We start from the raw sequence: 17,953 nt of genomic DNA on the forward strand, positions 1-17,953 counted from the left end.
TAAACAAGAGATTATTTGTTATTAACTAACATCAGCTATATTACATATAATGGAAATTAGGAAATTATATACTGATAATATACAACAATGCCAAGGTCTCTGGAAAGAGGTTTGGTTAAGTGATATTTACGTTCCACGTGGTTGAGTCCGATGACGGTGACGTCTTCCACTGGCTGTGATGGGTGACAATGCAGTGGGGAGAGGAGCCAGAATCTGTCTCAACAGTCTTGAACACGAAGCTCTGTGGGATGCTGATCTCCTGGAGCACCAAAGGGTCCTAAAATCTGGAACACGCAGATGAGGCCCTGGTGTAGGTGCAGAAGGTCCTTAACAATCTGGAACACGCAGACGAAGGTACCTTGGGGTGAAGGTTTGCTCTCCTGAGCTTAACCTTGTTGCAGATGTCGTTACTGTCTCTCTGGACGGAAACTCTGAACGTAGTGTTTGTTGATGTCTCTTTCCTCACAAGCTGGAGGCTCAGAACGTGGTTGTCTCTGTTGCTGCCTCACAAGCTGTAGACTCAGATCATGAGATCTGTTGTTGTCTCTCTGGATGGACCAGAGGCTCAGAACGGTGTTGTATCTGTTAATGTCTTTCCCCGTGCAGGACAGACTCAGAACGGTATATCTGTTATGCCTCAGCTTCGCAAGCCGGGACTCAGAACTGTGTATCTGTTGTGTCTCACCCGATGGGAGACCCAGAACAGTATATCTGTTGAAAGGGTACCTTTATCCCTTTCCGATGAGGAGGAGATTGCATTTTGGCGCTTCTCCATTCGAGTGCTGTGATTGGCTGTTGGCATCAGAGGGGACACACACAGTGTGGCCCACCCTTCTCTCCCCTGTGGAACTCATTTGCATAAAGCCCAAAGTTGGAAGTCTTTACAGTGTCTTTAAAGTTTACCAATGCATTTCTCACTTTCCAAACCACCACCAGAATACCTTTGGCAATATTCTAAACAAATAGAGACTAAACATGATAGAAAAAGATTGAACTGTCATTCAATTGTACATTAACAGCTGTATTTGTATCAGATGTTGCACTACAAATGGCTGTCACTGAGAATACTTATTTCTGTGAATAAGTATGAAATGGATGTGTAGTTTGCATCAGTTCTAAAGTTTTCAAACATAGTTTTGAATGGATTTGGATGGATCTTTGTGATCTCTCTTTGATTCACCCATTGCTGCTAAGGAATTTTTATGGCGGGTCTATAGCCAACCTTAGGAAGTAGTGTCTAGATGGGTGAAGGGCAGTAACTGCCTGTGGACCAATGAGAAGTCTTGTCCTTCCCAGGCTTGGTACAAGAGGTCTTCTTCTTACCCTCTAAGAGAGGTCTGGATGTTGTCCTTACATCTTTATCTGATGGCGTTGGACAGTTTGTTTGTGTTAGGCCACCAAGATCCAATCAAAATGTAGCAAACTTTTGTCCGCTGTTACGGACAGAGAGGGGTCCGGCCGTAAACTGGGCCCTAGAATGTGCTGTTCACTACAGTAGAGTGTGAAATAAAACCGGCGTCTCAAACCACCGTTTACTATAAATATAAAGAAACATTACATTTATTGAAATGCATTAAATTAAATGAAAACAATACAAAAAAAAAGAAATCAGTGTTTATACCTGCTCTGAGAAACATCAAACACTGTATTCGCGTCCAGCGGTAGACTGAACAGAGGCATAAAACTCCCGCAATGTCTCATTCAAAAGAGAAGCAGAGTAGGTCTCGACATCACAATTGTTCTGTCTTTGGCGCAAAAAGTCACTGAAAGTGTTAACTGCCCATTTAGTTGTCTTTTGTATTGTCCTCATCTTTGTCGTCTTCTATCTAGCTCTGCCGGTGTTAATTCTTTGTGCCGCTTTTTGTCATTCAGCGTCTTCTCCAAGTCTTCTATTTCATCTTGTGCCTGGACCCATTTCTCAAAATTGCCATATTCACCATACAAATGAAACGATATGCAAAAATCATCCGTTTAGCCTACCTAAATAAACGCTTTCATATGTGTCACTCAGTTTGCAAGCGTAACTGTGTTACTATGGTTACCAATGTTTATAGTGGCGGATTAATTTCGATCTGTAATCAAACTGACTGGAACTACCTGTGCATTAAACGGTTTTACTGCACACCTTCCAGCCAATCAGAATCGAGTATTTAAACAGACCAAGGTATAAAATACATTAAATACATAACGTTTCTAAGCAGCTTTACAGGAAATGCATGTCAACATTAGTGATCTGTTATAAGAGAGAACTGTGTCTAAATGATCTAATGTGATATTAACAGCCATATTTTGACATCAACTTTTAGGTTAGGTTTTGTTTAAAAAAATATATATATATATCACGTCATATCTCGACCGTTGCCATGTCTGTAGAAAGTTCACATGCTCAAAGTCTAGACTGACTGCATCTTTAGATGTGTTATTATCAGTGTCCTACATGATTCACTCAACCCTGTTACTTCTGACATGATTTTCCTCATTCTAAAAACGCCCAGGAAGTGACATCATATGGGCTCTTTCTGCAGCATGATGTGAGGACAAGAAAATAATCTCAATCCATTGTCTCAGTTTTTACACAAATGAATGACTCAACCCTGTTACCAAAGTTACTGTAAGAAGAGATTTTCAAGTTACACTAATAATAAATATTATTTAGAATAAATATTTAGTTTGATCTGATGTTGACAATCAATATGAAAGTTTCTCAAACTTCCCTTTACTGATCTTTTGTTAGAAAATAACATTGTTTAATTTCATAGTTTACCTGTTTCTCTAAATGTGCAGAAGTGTTTGAATCTTTCTAACATGAATGTTGTCATTAAAAGTTCAGTATGTATTTGATAGTTTATATAAATGTGCAAGAACATCAATGCTGTTCAACCTCTTTGTTCTTCAGTATCTTCAGTGTGTTTCATTCTGCAGGGTTCTGGATCACTCATGTTCTTTGCAGTTTTCAGCTCTTCATGATGCTTCAGTGCTCGTCTGATGGGAATATTCCAGCATTTATTGATGAACTGCTGTGGGAGGAGCTTCACTGATGATGTGACTGCTATGGGACAAGTTTCATTAAGTGAATTGCAGTGGGCGGGGCTTTGTTGACTGAACTGCAGATTGGTTGGAGGAGATGATCTGCCCAAATCAAAAATAAATCAGTAACTGTGTTTGTTTTTAAAGGGTTAAAGTCCAGATATCAAACTGTAGTGTCTGCGTCAAATGAATGTATAGAAGTGATTTTACATAGAAAACCCGCTAAATGAAATGTGTCTGTTTAATGTTTCAAATTACTTTCGTGAAAACAAAATGTTTTAATGTCCCATCATCATTTAGTGTAACAGATATATTTAATGCAAAAAGAAACAAATGGGTGAAAGTTAGTGGTTTGGGCTTCAATGTGATCCTTCAATACAGTGTTTGAATGTCATCAAATGATTCTTGTTCTAAATATGCCTGAATTTTTTTCTTCTTTCTTTCTTTTTTAATTATTTTTTGTGCTATATTAACCCCTTGTTGTATTTCACCCATAAACTAAGTGCATTCAGAATTTATATCAGTCTATCGTAAAACAACTGATGCTAATTCAAAACTTTATTCTGTTTCTCCATTAAAATATTGACACATATCTAGAAAAGTAGTAAAGAACTGTAAGAAAAACAGTTAAAAGCACAAAGACAAAAATAATTGTTCATATTTGAGGTCCACATCAGCATAATAAATGAGGTGAAAACAGGAACTATTGACATGAAATAAAGAGTGTTTTCAGCAGTTTCTCTGTTAATATTGATGATCCTCAGACTATCAACACTCATTCAACAAGACATTCAGATCATCTCACTTTATTCTGAGTGTTTGCTGTTAGAAACTGATTATTAAACTTCTTTAATTAAAGACAATACTGTTATTTCTCACAACATGACGTGGATAAAACACCAATAATACAAAAACAAACACTAATGATACTCATCTTCATCAACCACTGCTGCTAAATAACTACAGCAATATAATAGATATGAACTGAAAGTTTGTAATAAGTTGTAATAAGTACAATAAGTACATTGATTGCATTGATTAATAACAGCTGCCATCATGAGCCACTCTCTGTAAAGTTAAACTTCCCGCCACTGTCAGCATCCAGTCTGGATGATCATGTGATGTATCAACAACCAACGACAGAGAGCTTTACTTAAACTGAGCCTCAAGGCAGAAGAAGCACAAGAAACTCTTCTCCATCATTCCTGAAGATCTTCAGCTGCGGCGGGTGAGAACATTATGATTGAGGCAGATCTGACTATCCTGACCCTACCTGAAGAATCACAGGGTTAAAGCTGAATGATTAAAAAACACGGTGACTGACAGTATATAAGACCTATGATGTTTGCATATTTTTGTAATTTTCAATTTGTACCTGTTATCTGGGGAATAATATGAGCTTTGTTCATGAACTTTGACATCATAAATGTAAACTCTCTAGGAGTGTTTTTGACGTTTCATATCAGGCCTCCTCTGATCACACACTCCATCACTGTGAGAAAAGAAGAAACTAATGTTAAATATTTTTATTTGAACAGACCAAACTATAATGTATCAGATTAATTAATCTAATTATTAGCATTTCAAATTTGGCTGAGAAATTAGCCCCAGAAGATCATCTAAGAGACAAAAAGTAGCTTTAAATATTTGATTTGGTTCAACATGTGGGTGAGTAAATGATAATTATTAATTATTAATATGGAAATAAGATTTATTTAAGTGATCCGCTTGTTAAGTCATGACATAAGGAACGCTGTTTCCGGGTCCAAGCCTCGACTCATTTCACTTGAGAATGCCATCGACGGACGTTTATGCGTGCTATTTATTCATATTAAACATCAATCATTTAAAAAAGTTAAACATTTTAAATACTTACAGTCTACACAACAGTCTCTGTGCTCACAGCATCACATATATTAATATTTTAATGATTTATAAAAGATGAATCACTGTCTGGCCATCTGGAATTTTGGTATGGAGATAAAGGTTATGATTATATTTTTTTGTAGTATTACACCACATTGTGTGTGTGTATATTAAGCACCATTTGTTGTTTTCTTGTGGTATGAGATAGAGCGTTAGGACCCGGAAGCGCTGCCGCGTGACGCCAGACTTAACAACCGAATACTCATTCATTCAGGAATGAAGTAAATGACTCTCTTTATGAGTGCACATTTGAATAATTGATTCACCCGATTGATTCGCTCAAAACGCAGATTCATTCGGAAACAAAACAAAACACTGTTTAATAACAAAATCATACTAAATTAAAAGCAAAACATTTATAATAGTTTTAGATGAATGACCATATTAATAAAAAACATGTTCCAGAAAGTGACAAAGTAGTTCCTGATGCAATGATGTCCATACAGTGAATGAAAGCTTTACAAAAATTGCAAATAGTTTAAGTAGAAATCTAAGATCTCAGAGCTTTTCTGTAAGTGAGATCTTTCCAGCAGGATTTGTGAGTCTGAGACAGGGAGAGTTTTTAGTTTCTGCACATAAAACTGTTACATGTTAAATCTCTTACTTTATTACAATGAATCTTATCAAAAAATCAAACCATGTTTCATAGTTATAGTTAATTCATTGTTATTTATCAGCAGTGGTTGAGGAAGATGAGTGTCATTAGTGTTTGTTTCTGTATTATTGGTGTTTTATCCACGTCATGTTGTGAGAAATAACAGTGTTGTCTTTCAGTAGAGCACTTTATAGGATTTCCTCATACATTGTGACTCCAATAATCAGTTTCTAACAGCAAACACTCAGAATAAAGTGAGATGATGTGAATGTCTTGTTGAATGAGTGTTGATAGTCTGAGGATCATCAATATTAACAGAGAAACTGGTGAAAACACTCTTTATTTCACGTCAATAGTTCCTGTTTTCACCTCATTTATTATGCTGATGTCTTCAGATCTGCTGTAAATTGACACTTAAAGCTCATTTCATTGCTGTAAATAGACTGAGGGGATTTGTTGACTACAAATATCTACATTTATTTCTGTCTTTGTTTTCCTTACCATTTATAATATTTGGAATCATTTCGTTACATTATATTGTTATCATTTAATATAAAAACAAACCCTGTAACTGATATATATTTTTTATTTTGGCAGATCAGCTCCTCCCACACTGGGATTAATCATCAGTGAAGCTCCTCCGACATCAGTCACATCATCAGTGAAGCCCTTCCCACATCAATTCTCCAATAAATGCTGGCATGTTCCCATTAAAGGAGCATCAGAAAGAGCTGAAACCAGTAAAGACTGAATTTATTAAAGAGGACAGTGAGATCCAGAACCCTGCAGAATGAAACACACTGAAGATACTGAAGAACAAAGAGGTTGGTGTTTATTCTTCATTCAACATTCATGTTGGAAAGATTCAGCTACACATTTAGATATGCAGTTAATCTAATATTCAACAAATGGTCAGTAAAGTGAGATTTGAAAAATGTTCATATTAATTGTCAACATCAGGTCAAAATACATATTTTTATATCTGGTTTAAAATTTCCAACAATGTAACCAAAATTTTAGACATGTTTAAAAAAAATATCAGTAATATCAGTAAACACCAAACTGAATCAAGTAAATTCACTTTCCAGAATGGCTGACAGGGTTGTAAGCTTGACTTAAGCAAAAACTGATTTATAGTTATTGATAAAGTTGTATTTTTCATAAAATGTAGAAGTTATTCATAGTTATATAGATTATTCTTCTTGCAGTAACTTTGGTAACAGGGTTGATGAATGTGATCAACACTGTGATGATGGATTGAGATTATTTTCTTGTCCTCCCATCATGCTGTAGAAAGAGCCCAGATGATGTCACTTCCTGGGCGTCACACTTTTAAGATGAGGAAAATTCATAACAGGGTTGAGGGTCGAAATTCACTTGAGTTTGTTTTCAGTGTCCCACATTCACATGTGTGGAAGAAAAAGTGACTAACTCTTAATAATTAAACAGTTTTAGTACAATAAATATCTTAAATAAATATCTAAAATCTTAAATAAATAAATATCTTAATTAAATATCTTAAATCTAAAAGTTGGTGTTAAAATATGACAATAATTGTGTCATTCATCAACATCTTTAATAGTTCTCACTACAGAAACATGGTGATTTGTCTATAATGTTTTAAATATAATAATTGTTTCAGGGACATATAATAAATATATAAAAAGGCATCAAAGTGATCAGAATATTTCATAGCAGTCGTTTATTTCAGTACATGAAGGTTCACTTTTATGTTCTTTCACGTCATAATCCTCATTTTGAATCACTTTAATATTCTGAAAATGAACTATTTTTGTAATTTCAGAGCTGATGGAAGTGAAGGAGGAGAGTGAAGAACTGAGTGAAGTGGAGGAGGAACATCATGTCAAACCTGGAGAAAAACCTTTGAGTCGCTCAAAGACTAAAAAGACTTTTTTAAAGAAAAGAGTCAAGAAATCTACAACCTGCACTCAGTGTGGAAAGAGTTTCTCAACCAAACAATATCTTGAGATTCACATGAGAGTTCATACAGGAGAGAAGCCGTTCACATGTGATAAATGTGGGAAGAGTTTCTCACAAAAAGGACATCTTAAGAGGCACATGAAAGTTCATACAGGAGAAAAGCCACACACATGTGATCAATGTGGGAACAGCTACAGTCAATCATCAAGTCTTAAAGCACACATGAGAAGCCGTTCACATGTGATCAATGTGGGAAGAGTTTCACATCAAAACAACATCTTGAGATTCACATGAGAGTTCATACCGGAGAGAATCCGTTTGCATGTAATGAATGCGGCAAAACATTTCTCTGGGCATCAAACCTGAAGAGACACCTGACAGTTCATACAAAGGAGAAGCCACATTCATGTTCTGTGTGTGGAAAGAGTTTTTCACAATTGTGTAGTTTACAAGAACATGAGAAAATACATACTGGTGTGAGAGAGTACATGTGCTTTGAGTGTGAGAAGACTTTTACTACAGCAAGATGTTTAATACAGCACCAGAGAATTCACACTGGAGAAAAACCTTTCAAGTGTTCACACTGTGACAAGAGATTCAGTTGTTCATCAAATCTGAAAACACACGAGAGGATCCACAGCAGAGAGAAGCCGCACACGTGTGATCAGTGTGGAAAGAGTTTCTCTTCTAAAAATCAACTGAAGATACACATGAAGATCCATGCAGTGGAAAAACCACATCACTGCAGATTGTAGTAGTTAATCTTATGTGATGAGGAACAAAGTAGTTTCCTTACAGCCACAATAAGCAGCAGGACCGTTTGGTGGTTGCTTAGTGTCTGCTTGGAAAATCTGAATCTTCTCCTGAAACTACAACAGAACGATCAAATCACTGTTAAAACAGATTTAATGGATTCTTCCCTTAAGGTCAATGTGACAAACTAGTGACTTACACTTAGTGAACAAACTGCTATGTTTCTATTATTGTCATTTACAACATAACAATAAAACAACCTACAACTATTAACTTGTTGTTGCTCCTCTTCATTCATTCCATGATAAATATCCCACCATTTCCCATCATCATTACTTCGATCTTCTGTAGTAGTTCTTGTACCTGAATGTCTGATTTACTCTTGATATTGAAACAGTAAAATTGTCCTCCACATTCAGTCAACATCACAATCTTTCAGTTTAAGATGTTCATCAATGCCTGTTCCAGATCCTCCAGTTCATCTCCATGCGTGAACAGAATCAGGATGTACTTCTGAACTTCAGTAGTAAAGGTAAGCAAAAAACAGGCCATCATGGTAAGAAAATTAGACAGTTTTCAGAAAATATTTACAATATTTCAAACCATGCCTTGACAAGTGCTCCATTCTGACAGTTCACAGAATTATATGTGGCAAGTCAAAAACATCTACGATAAGACAAAATCTATTAGGCAATCATAGTAAGAAAATTTGACAGTTTCCAGACTATATTTACAATTCAATGTGCCAAATAATAAAGACACAGACAAGAATGACACTGTGTAGACTCACTGGGCCCATGCCTTGACAAATGGTCCTTTCTGATAGTTAATGAGAAGACATGACACTGCAAACAGTTGATTAATGCTACCAGAAATGGACAAGGGGATGACTGCGTCAAACAACTTGTGTTCCTTCACCCGCCGGATAAGGCGTTTAACACACACCCTGAGCCTGGCAACAGACTGAGTGTGTCTCACCTCTCCAGTATACAGGTGCTGGTCATATAATTAGAATATTGTGAAAAAGTTCATTTTTTTTATTGTAAATTATTTTTAAAAATGAAGCTTTCATATATTCTAGATTCCCTACATGTAAAGTAAAACATTTCAAAAGTTTTTTATTTTTTTTTTTATTTTGATGATTAGAGCGTACAGCTCATCAAAGTCCAAAATCCAGTATCTCAAAATATTACAATATTTCCTAAGATCAATCAAAAAATGGATTTTCAAAACAGAAAAGTTCAAGTTCTTTAAAGTATGTTCATTTGTACACTCAATACTTGCTCCTAGCACAAATTACAGCATCAGTGAAGTGTGGCATGGAAGTGATCAGCCTGTGGCACTGCTGAGGCACTATTGAGCCTTCAGATCATCTGTATATTGCTGGATCGACGGTTTCTCATCTTTCTCTTGAAAATATCCCATAGATTCAGGGGTCAGGCATGTTGTCTGGCCAATAAAGCACAGTAATATCATGGTCAGCAAACCACTTGGAAGTGGTTTTTGCACTGTGAGCAGGTTCTAAAGTCCCGCTGGAAAAGGAAATCAGCATCTCCATAAAGCTTGTCAGCAGATGGAAGCATAAAGTGCTCCAAAATCTCCTGGAAGATGGCTGCATTGACTTTGCACTTGATAAAACACAATGGACCAACACCAGCAGACGTCACGGCCCCCCCAAATCATTACTGACTTCAGAAACTTCACACTAGACTTCAAGCAGCTTGGATTCTGTGCCTCTCCAGTCTTCCTTCAGACTCTGGGACCATGATTTCAACATGAAATGCAAAATTGACTTTTATCTGAAAAGAGGACTTTTGACCACTGTTCACTGTCCAGATCTTTTTCTCCTTCGCTCAGGTAAGATCCTTCTGACGTTGTTTCTGTTTCAGAAGTGGCTTGGTAGTCCTTTTCCTGAAGATGTCTGAGTGTGGTGACTCTTGATGCGCTGACTCCGGCTTCATTTGACTCATTGTGAAGCTCTCCCAAGTGTTTGAATCGGCTTTACTTGACAGTATTCTCAAGCTTGTGGTCATCCCTGTTGCTTGTGCACCTTTGCCTACCCAATTTCTTCCTTCCAGTCAATTTTGCATTTAATATGCTTTGATACATCACTCTGTAAACAGCCAACCCATTCAGTAATGACCTTCTGTGTCTTACTCTCTTTGTGGAGGGTGTCAATGATTGTCTCCTGGACCATTGCCAAGTCAGCAGTCTTCCCCATTAGTGTGGTTTCAAAGAACAAGAGATACCCAGAATGTATACTGTAGGGATGGTCATTTAATGAAACTCAAATGAAAAATTCTAATTAAAAAAAAAACACTTTTGAAATGTTTTATTTTACATGTAGGGAATCTAGAATATATGAAAGTTTAATTTTTAAAAATAATTTACAATACAAAAATGAACTTTTTCACAATATTCTAATTATATGACCAGCACCTGTATATGACAATATTCAGTCATAGCGCTACCTGCTGGCAAAAGGAAATGGCATTTTTACATTTAATTCACTACCAGAAACACATTTCAATATGCTATGAAGTACCAAACATGCGAGACACGTTAAATCATGCAGCACTTGGCTAAGTGGTAATGTATGCGATTAACGCCACAAAACAGGAAGTTGTTATAACTTAGGCATACAATGTCCGGTCTGCTCCAAACTTAAGACATTTGATAATATTTCTGGCCTGAACACATCTATATCACAATATTCAGTTACGGTCAAAGCGCCACCTGTTGGCAGCAGGAAGTGTGCCACTTTGACATGACTTTGCTTTTATTCTCCTGTATTTACACACTTACATGCATGTCGCCCACTATTCACTCTTTTCCGAAGGCCAATGGGTGAGCCCGGGTACGAGGGCCCTTTCAGTGCTGCTTGCAGCTTTAATTAACATTACATTTGCGAGTATGAGTCTCGCTCGGCTTGTGAATGAGTATAACTTGAACACAGCCACTTAAAAACTGTTCATACGCTTCTATGGGTTTGATATTGGTTGTCATTTGTTGAAATAAATAAAAAAAAAAATAAAAAAAATACAGTGTGTCAGTGTCTGTCCGCTGAATGGCCATCAGATTCTCCTCCATGGCCATATGGGAAAGTGAATATTTACAGTTACATTTACACCCTACCAACACAGAAATGGATCGACTTCTGTCAGGTTGTTGAACATTTATTTATTCTGACATTTTCTATAATATGATTGCTGAAGCAGCAGCATGTGACACTGTTCTCATGGTAATCAGATCAACATTGTAAACCGAATTCTAAAAAACTGATGTGAAAACACCTGTAGTGATCACATGTAGCGATCAGTTATTAATCAATTTATGGGTGAAATATGAATATAATAATTCATAAATCTTTATGAATAATTATTATGAACATACCGATGCAAGGGGGAATTAAACATATATGGTGAATTAATTACAACAAATTATAATCAATCACATATATGATTAGTTCTGGTTTAATAATTATGTACAGAAACTATCCGTTTGTCCAGCAAACCAGTAAGTTTTCCACAGACTATTATAACAGAAGTTATCCTCTGGCCACAAGGATAAATTCCTATGATAGCATCAAACATAGAGTGATTGTATTAGAATTGAAACGTTAAAGTGACCTGGTTTTTGTTGAATGAGCAAGAGAACAATCGAGTATGAATAATGTGTTTAATATATGAAAACTACCGAGGTTATACATCTAAATATATACAGAAGATATACACATATATATATATATATATATATATATATATATATATATATATATATATATATACACACAAGAGTGAAAATGAAGAAAAGACAGGAAAAGAAAGATGATCAAAGAATGGCAAATTACAACCGTTAAACCTTTTGAAAGCCAGCACAGAAATCAGTTTAAACGAATTTCAAAGAAATCATAATACTTGCATATTGGTTCAAGTCAGTGTGCAGTAGAGTTTTAGTGCGCTTGGCTTGGTTGGTCCTTTCCGAGAGGGGTTTCTCCGGCGGGGTTTTCAAACAAGGTTTAAAGAGTAACTTAACCGAAGAGAGAGAGAGAGTCCAAAGAAGTGGTGTTCCCAAAAGAGGAGCGCAATGGAGGTGTGTGGTCACCGGAGACGCAAAATTCGTTAATCAGATTAACTGGACGTAGCTACATTAAAATTAACATTACAATCAGTTAACCTGTTCGTCCAGTGAACGCTCAGGGTTGATTGTTTATTAATTCTAAGAAATGTCAATTTCCAAGTTATGAAAAAATAATATTTCTTATTGTACTGTACTACTCAGAACACGTAGTCCGGATCTATCACTTAAGAGGCAATTAATTAGCAGACGGAGTCAGAACCAAACGTGTATTGTGCACAATCTTTATTAACTAACTCACAAACACATAAGTAAACTAACAAACACATAACATAACATACACAAATGGTCACACACACACACACACGCAAGTCAGAATGAGTAATGATAGAGTTGAACCGGAAGAGATGCTGTTACTAGAGCTACATGAAATGTAAAAGGCAATCTGGAAAGGAATCATCAGTTTCTTCAGCAATAGCAACGGTACATCTTACAAATTAATACTAAATTGCTATTTAGTGTTAAAATGTACGATACTTGCAAGGTGCCCTTAGGCTGAGGAGCATCGGCTCTGCCATCTGAGGAGAGGTCTTGAGGATTCAGTCCGGAGTTTTTATCAGTCTTTTCCATGTTGGATGAGGAGCACATGGCTCGTTTGTAGGCAGAGGCCTACAGGCCTTGCAGGCCTTGCCTAGGCCGGCCGCAAGGACAGTCCGTTCGGTCGTTCAGGAGTGGCACTATCCACTGACTTTTAACCTCTGGTCAAAGCCAACCTCTTAGGAATGATGTGGGCCAATGAGGATGTTGTATTTCCGGGTGACATACACCTCCCCTTGTTGGGGCTTTTATGACCGATTAAGATTAAACTGGTTGAGATTTGAAGAAGGACTATTAAAAGATCCTTGTAATACTTATGTGTTGCGCATGTATGGACATACCGCATACACAAACATTCAAATCTGGGAACCCGTAGACACTAAACATGGTATGATTGAAGTTACCTTGCATGTCATACCACTTAAAAATCATAAAACATGTAAATACAATAAGTACAATACAACAACAGTAATAATGGATACCATTTCCTGAGATTACCATTTCTTTTATAGAACAGTCTGTCTATAAGTTAGTGCAGTAACATCTGTGTTCTGTGTGGAACATGCAGGGAAAATGCAGAGTTTTGTGTGTCTCTTTTCTGCTCTCCATGCGGCATTTATTGGTGCAATAAAGTTTGTTACAGAACTTCTCTGGGGATGGAAGCCAGGCCCCAGAATGGGGTTAAAACCATTGGTTAACTAGCAAATAATCATGTCTGATTTGTCTCAATCATTACAGTACCGATCCGATACCATTTTCTTAAACAATACCTAGTTGTGCCTGCTATCTTTGCTTAACACAGCAAAAATCGGAAATCAATTCTTCTTCGCGGCCCAGAATGCAAACACAGGAAGTTGTGCTGTGTTGCCACAAGCAACCACTGTTTAGAGCAGCGGAGAAGTGAAAACGCGCTAGCAGTATGTCTGCTGTTTGGCAGTATTTCAGACCAGTAAAACGGCGACATGTCTCATATGCAATGCTGCAATTTCGAGGGGTGGCACAAGTATTGGCAACTTTAACACAAATAACTTAATAAAGCATTTGAAGACGTGTCACCTCGCGCAACACAATGGTTACAGAAAGGCTAGGACGGAGAAGGATGAGGCGTGCCAGCTTCATTCAAACAAAGAGAAAAGTTTTCAAGAGACAAATAAAGATAACCGACAAAATTGTCGTCTGGATGACCAGCCGCTGTCAGTTGTTGAAAACGTGGAATTTTTATTTAACTAAATTGTTTCTGGACTAAGTTTTAAATAGATTATTTTGTTATATAATTATATTCCTAGATTTATTTGTTGCACTGTTTTTATACAGTTATATTGTAAAACTAAAATACCCTTTTCAGTTTACAGTGTTAGATTTGTGGCTGCATTTGAAGTTCTTTTTCAATAAAAAAAAAAAATATAACTGACAAATGTATGTCAGATAATAAAAATACTCTATTGTATTTTTTTTGTTCTTGTTTTATTAAGGGATAAGTCTGAAGCACACCATAAATAATTCTATCAATTTATACAGGGCTAGTAGTATATACAGCTGTTTATACAGAATACATACCCAGGTATCGGATCAGTACTCGGTATCGGCCGATACCCTGAGCTCAGGTATCGGAATCGGTATCGGGAATGGAAAAGGGGTATCGGAACATCTCTATTAAAAATAGAACAATACATTCTACAGGGATGTGAGATACATTATGGAATAAGGGAGATAAAGAGCTTTAAAAAGAATCTAAACTCATCACATCAGAACAGCATATAGAAGAAGTTATAGTTTACAGGCAAATTCCATCAATAAACTAACACACCTACAATTATGTAACAAACACTGGGAAACATACATGCATGTGTATATATGATGGGTACTTTTGGCACAGTCATATTTTGAGAATAACTGTACATACCATCTCTAGGCATGTTTGTGTGTGTCTGTGTGTGTTTGTCTATGTGTGTGTTGGTGTGTGATCTGGTACTGAGTCTCTGGACTTACAACAGGGGGTATCCTTTGAAGTCCCAAGAGCTGGCAGTATAGCCACCTGGTCAGCTTCGGCCAGGTGGTAAAGTTGTCAAAAGGGCTTGTCTTTTGCAGACCGGCCGGAACCGAGGGGAGATTTTACCACACAGTCCAGCCTGCTAAAAGAGTTCTGAACATTCCAAAGTTTATTGACTACGAACAGATCCATCCAGATGCTACACACCAAATTATCATTCAATGGGATAAATATCTTCTCTTCACTGCAAACGATACCATGAAGAATGTTAATATTTAACAAAGTTAAAAACGAAGTAAGCAGATTCCATATTCATTTCAATACCAGCAGACACAAAATGCTATAAAAGGTGACAACTTTTAAAGTTAAAAAAAGATACAAGTTATGTAAATGATAAAAGCTCATTGTGGTTTCTTGGTTTGATAGATTTGATCAACCGTAAACAATGCAAAAAATAGGAATTTTGAGTTTGTGATAGTAGCGTAAGCTTTGTGAACTGTTGTGTCAACCTCGATTTATTGCAATATTGAGCTGTTCAATTTTATTTTGATATTACAAAATAATGAATCAAAGTTACAGGCTTTTCTCCAGTGTGAGTTGTCATATGGGCTTTAAGGTTTCCTTTTTGACTGAAACTCTGTCCACACTGTTGGCAGGTGAAAGGCTTTTCTCCAGTGTGAACTCTCATGTGGACTTTAAGTTTTGCTTTGTCACTGAAACTCTTTCCACACTGTTGGCAGGTGAATGGGCTCTGTCCAGTGTGAGTTATCATGTGTTGCCTGAGGCTTTGCTCCCGTTTGAAGTCATTCCCGCACAGAGTGCAGGTGTGAGGCTTTTCTCTAGTGTGACTCATCATGTGGACTTTAAGGTTTCCTTTTCTTCTGAAACTCTGTCCACACTGTTGGCAGGTGAAAGGTTTCTCTCCAGTGTGAATGCTCATGTGGTCTATAAGGTGTTTTTTATGTTTGAAACTCTTTCCACACTGTTGGCAAGTGAAACAACTTTTAGCTCCTGTCTTTTGAGCTCCTTTTTGTAAAGAAAACTCTGCTGATTTTTCTTCACTCATTAAATTATAATGTTCTTTCTCTTCTTCCCTTTCATTAAGTTCATGACTCGCCTCTCTCAGTGCCATCAGGTCTAGGACAAAAAATAGACAAAACAAAAAACAATTCAGACATTTAAAGCATCAAAATCAACAACATGTATGATCTATACCCTATCCAATCGTATGGATCAGAAATAGGCAGCTTTGGTACTAGAGGGCCACTGTTTTGCAGACTTAAGTTTCATCCCTAATCAAATACACCTGCCCTTAATTTTCAAGCATTCCTGAAGACTTAAGGCTGATTTATATTTTTGCGTCGTGTGTACCCCGTAGGTACGCCTATCTGTTCTAAAGTATTGTTTTGTGTAAAACATGCTGAACTCATGCTGAAGATTGGCAAACAGGCTATCCATTAATTAAAGGATTAACTATTTCCCCACAAAAGCTGTTTAATCAGCATAGTGAAGCCTCTCATCCATTCGAAAAACAGCCTCTGGTTTCATTCTCTGTGTACCGTTAGCATAGCATTAGTCGTTACGCTTTTTTGTCTAAAGGTTGCAGGCTTGCCTTCCAGTGGCTTTGGATCTACATACATGCAGAGTTCAGCTCCAACACTGATCAAACACACCTGAAGCAGTGAACTAAGATCTTCAGGGGCAGGTGTGTTCGATCAGGGTTGGATCTGAACTCTGCATGTATGTAGATCTCCAGGAACAGGATTGGACATTCCTGCTCTAGGTTACTGATTCTCTGATCTGAGACTGATGGATATTTCAAATAAATCTACAAAGTGTCCCGTTGAGGTACTCCAGGGCTGCGCTCAAGTTCAGATTTTTATGCCCTTCCCTTGCTAACTTCCCTCCATCTTAAGGACTCAGATGTACATCATTGTTTACTCTGAACTAACAGAATCTGTCTACTACTTTAACCCTTGTGCGGTCTTCGTTTGGAAAGTACACCCAGGGTCTTCGGGGTCTCCACAGACCCCAGGCAACAAAATGTAATTTTGTAACAATTTTTTGTTGTTGTTGTTTAAAAAAACAAACAAAAAACAAATGTAATTTTACTCTGTTTATATATTTTTTTATTCAACATTTGTGCAGTTTCTTGAGGATAGTGAAGCTCTGCAGCATCTACTGGATAAGGTGATCATTTTTTACTTTTAAAACTGCACTTTCCAAAAGATGGGCAAAAATCTTACACTAAACCATGTCAAATTATCCATGTGATCCCCATGAATGAAATTTAGAAATTTGGGTCTTTTAAAAAGTGAATTGCACATAAAAAGCTGTTTTTGTATAAAAACCTACTCAAAAAAAGATTTATTTAAATAAATGTAAAAGATATGATAAATCCTTTATAAAACTGCACAAATATGAAGTCAAAACATTAATAAACAGAGTAAAATTACGTTTGTTTTTTAAAAAACAATTATTTAGTTACAAAATTACATTTTGTTCCCCGAGTGTGAATAAAACAAGATATCACTCAATTTTTTTTTTTTATTTGTAGATCTAGAAAGTGTTAACCACTGTCCAAATGACATGAAACTTTGTACAAACACTAAAAAGACCCTATAAGGGTTAAATGTACCTCTCTAAGCTTTTGATTGCTTGGAATCTGCCATGGAGCTGATTTGTAGATGCACTTATGTTCCAGAAAATACTGTGACTATAAAACGATTATTTTAAAGGCTTGAATATGTGCCACACTTATTGCTGCCAGCTGGTGGTCCAATAACCATGAACAACAATTGATCAGCTCCCATGACCAAACATACCACCACAACATGAAATGTGATTTATACAAATCCATTTCCAGCTACATTCATATGTGGTCTGAAATCCTATTCAAAAATTGTATTTCTGGAAGTCTGTTTCAGTCCGAGCGCTCTGATCAGATTTAGCGTGGTTTGTTTGACTTGCTCACGCCTCGTCAAACATAAACGTCAGACATTGTTATAGGAAACATGTTTAAAGTCACTGCAGAAACAAGGTTGTGT

At 36.7% G+C, this 17,953-nt stretch overlaps 1 protein-coding gene and 1 pseudogene across 1 annotated transcript in view; one reads left to right on the forward strand and one right to left on the reverse strand.

The window, feature by feature from the left end:
- The window catches only part of LOC137005890 (zinc finger protein 721-like), a 271,315-nt pseudogene that overhangs the window by 185,293 nt on the left and 68,069 nt on the right, over positions 1 to 17,953 (reverse strand).
- The window catches only part of LOC137005681 (uncharacterized), a 1,355,627-nt gene that overhangs the window by 86,940 nt on the left and 1,250,734 nt on the right, over positions 1 to 17,953 (forward strand). Inside the window, exons 4-5 of the mRNA XM_067366462.1 lie at positions 7,538 to 7,705; positions 7,774 to 7,963. Of these exons, the coding sequence (XP_067222563.1) occupies positions 7,538 to 7,705; positions 7,774 to 7,963 (358 nt within the window). The remainder of the gene's footprint in view (positions 1 to 7,537; positions 7,706 to 7,773; positions 7,964 to 17,953) is intronic.

This window comes from Chanodichthys erythropterus, chromosome 3 (genome assembly GCF_024489055.1).
Source record: "Chanodichthys erythropterus isolate Z2021 chromosome 3, ASM2448905v1, whole genome shotgun sequence".
NCBI lineage: Eukaryota > Metazoa > Chordata > Actinopteri > Cypriniformes > Xenocyprididae > Chanodichthys > Chanodichthys erythropterus.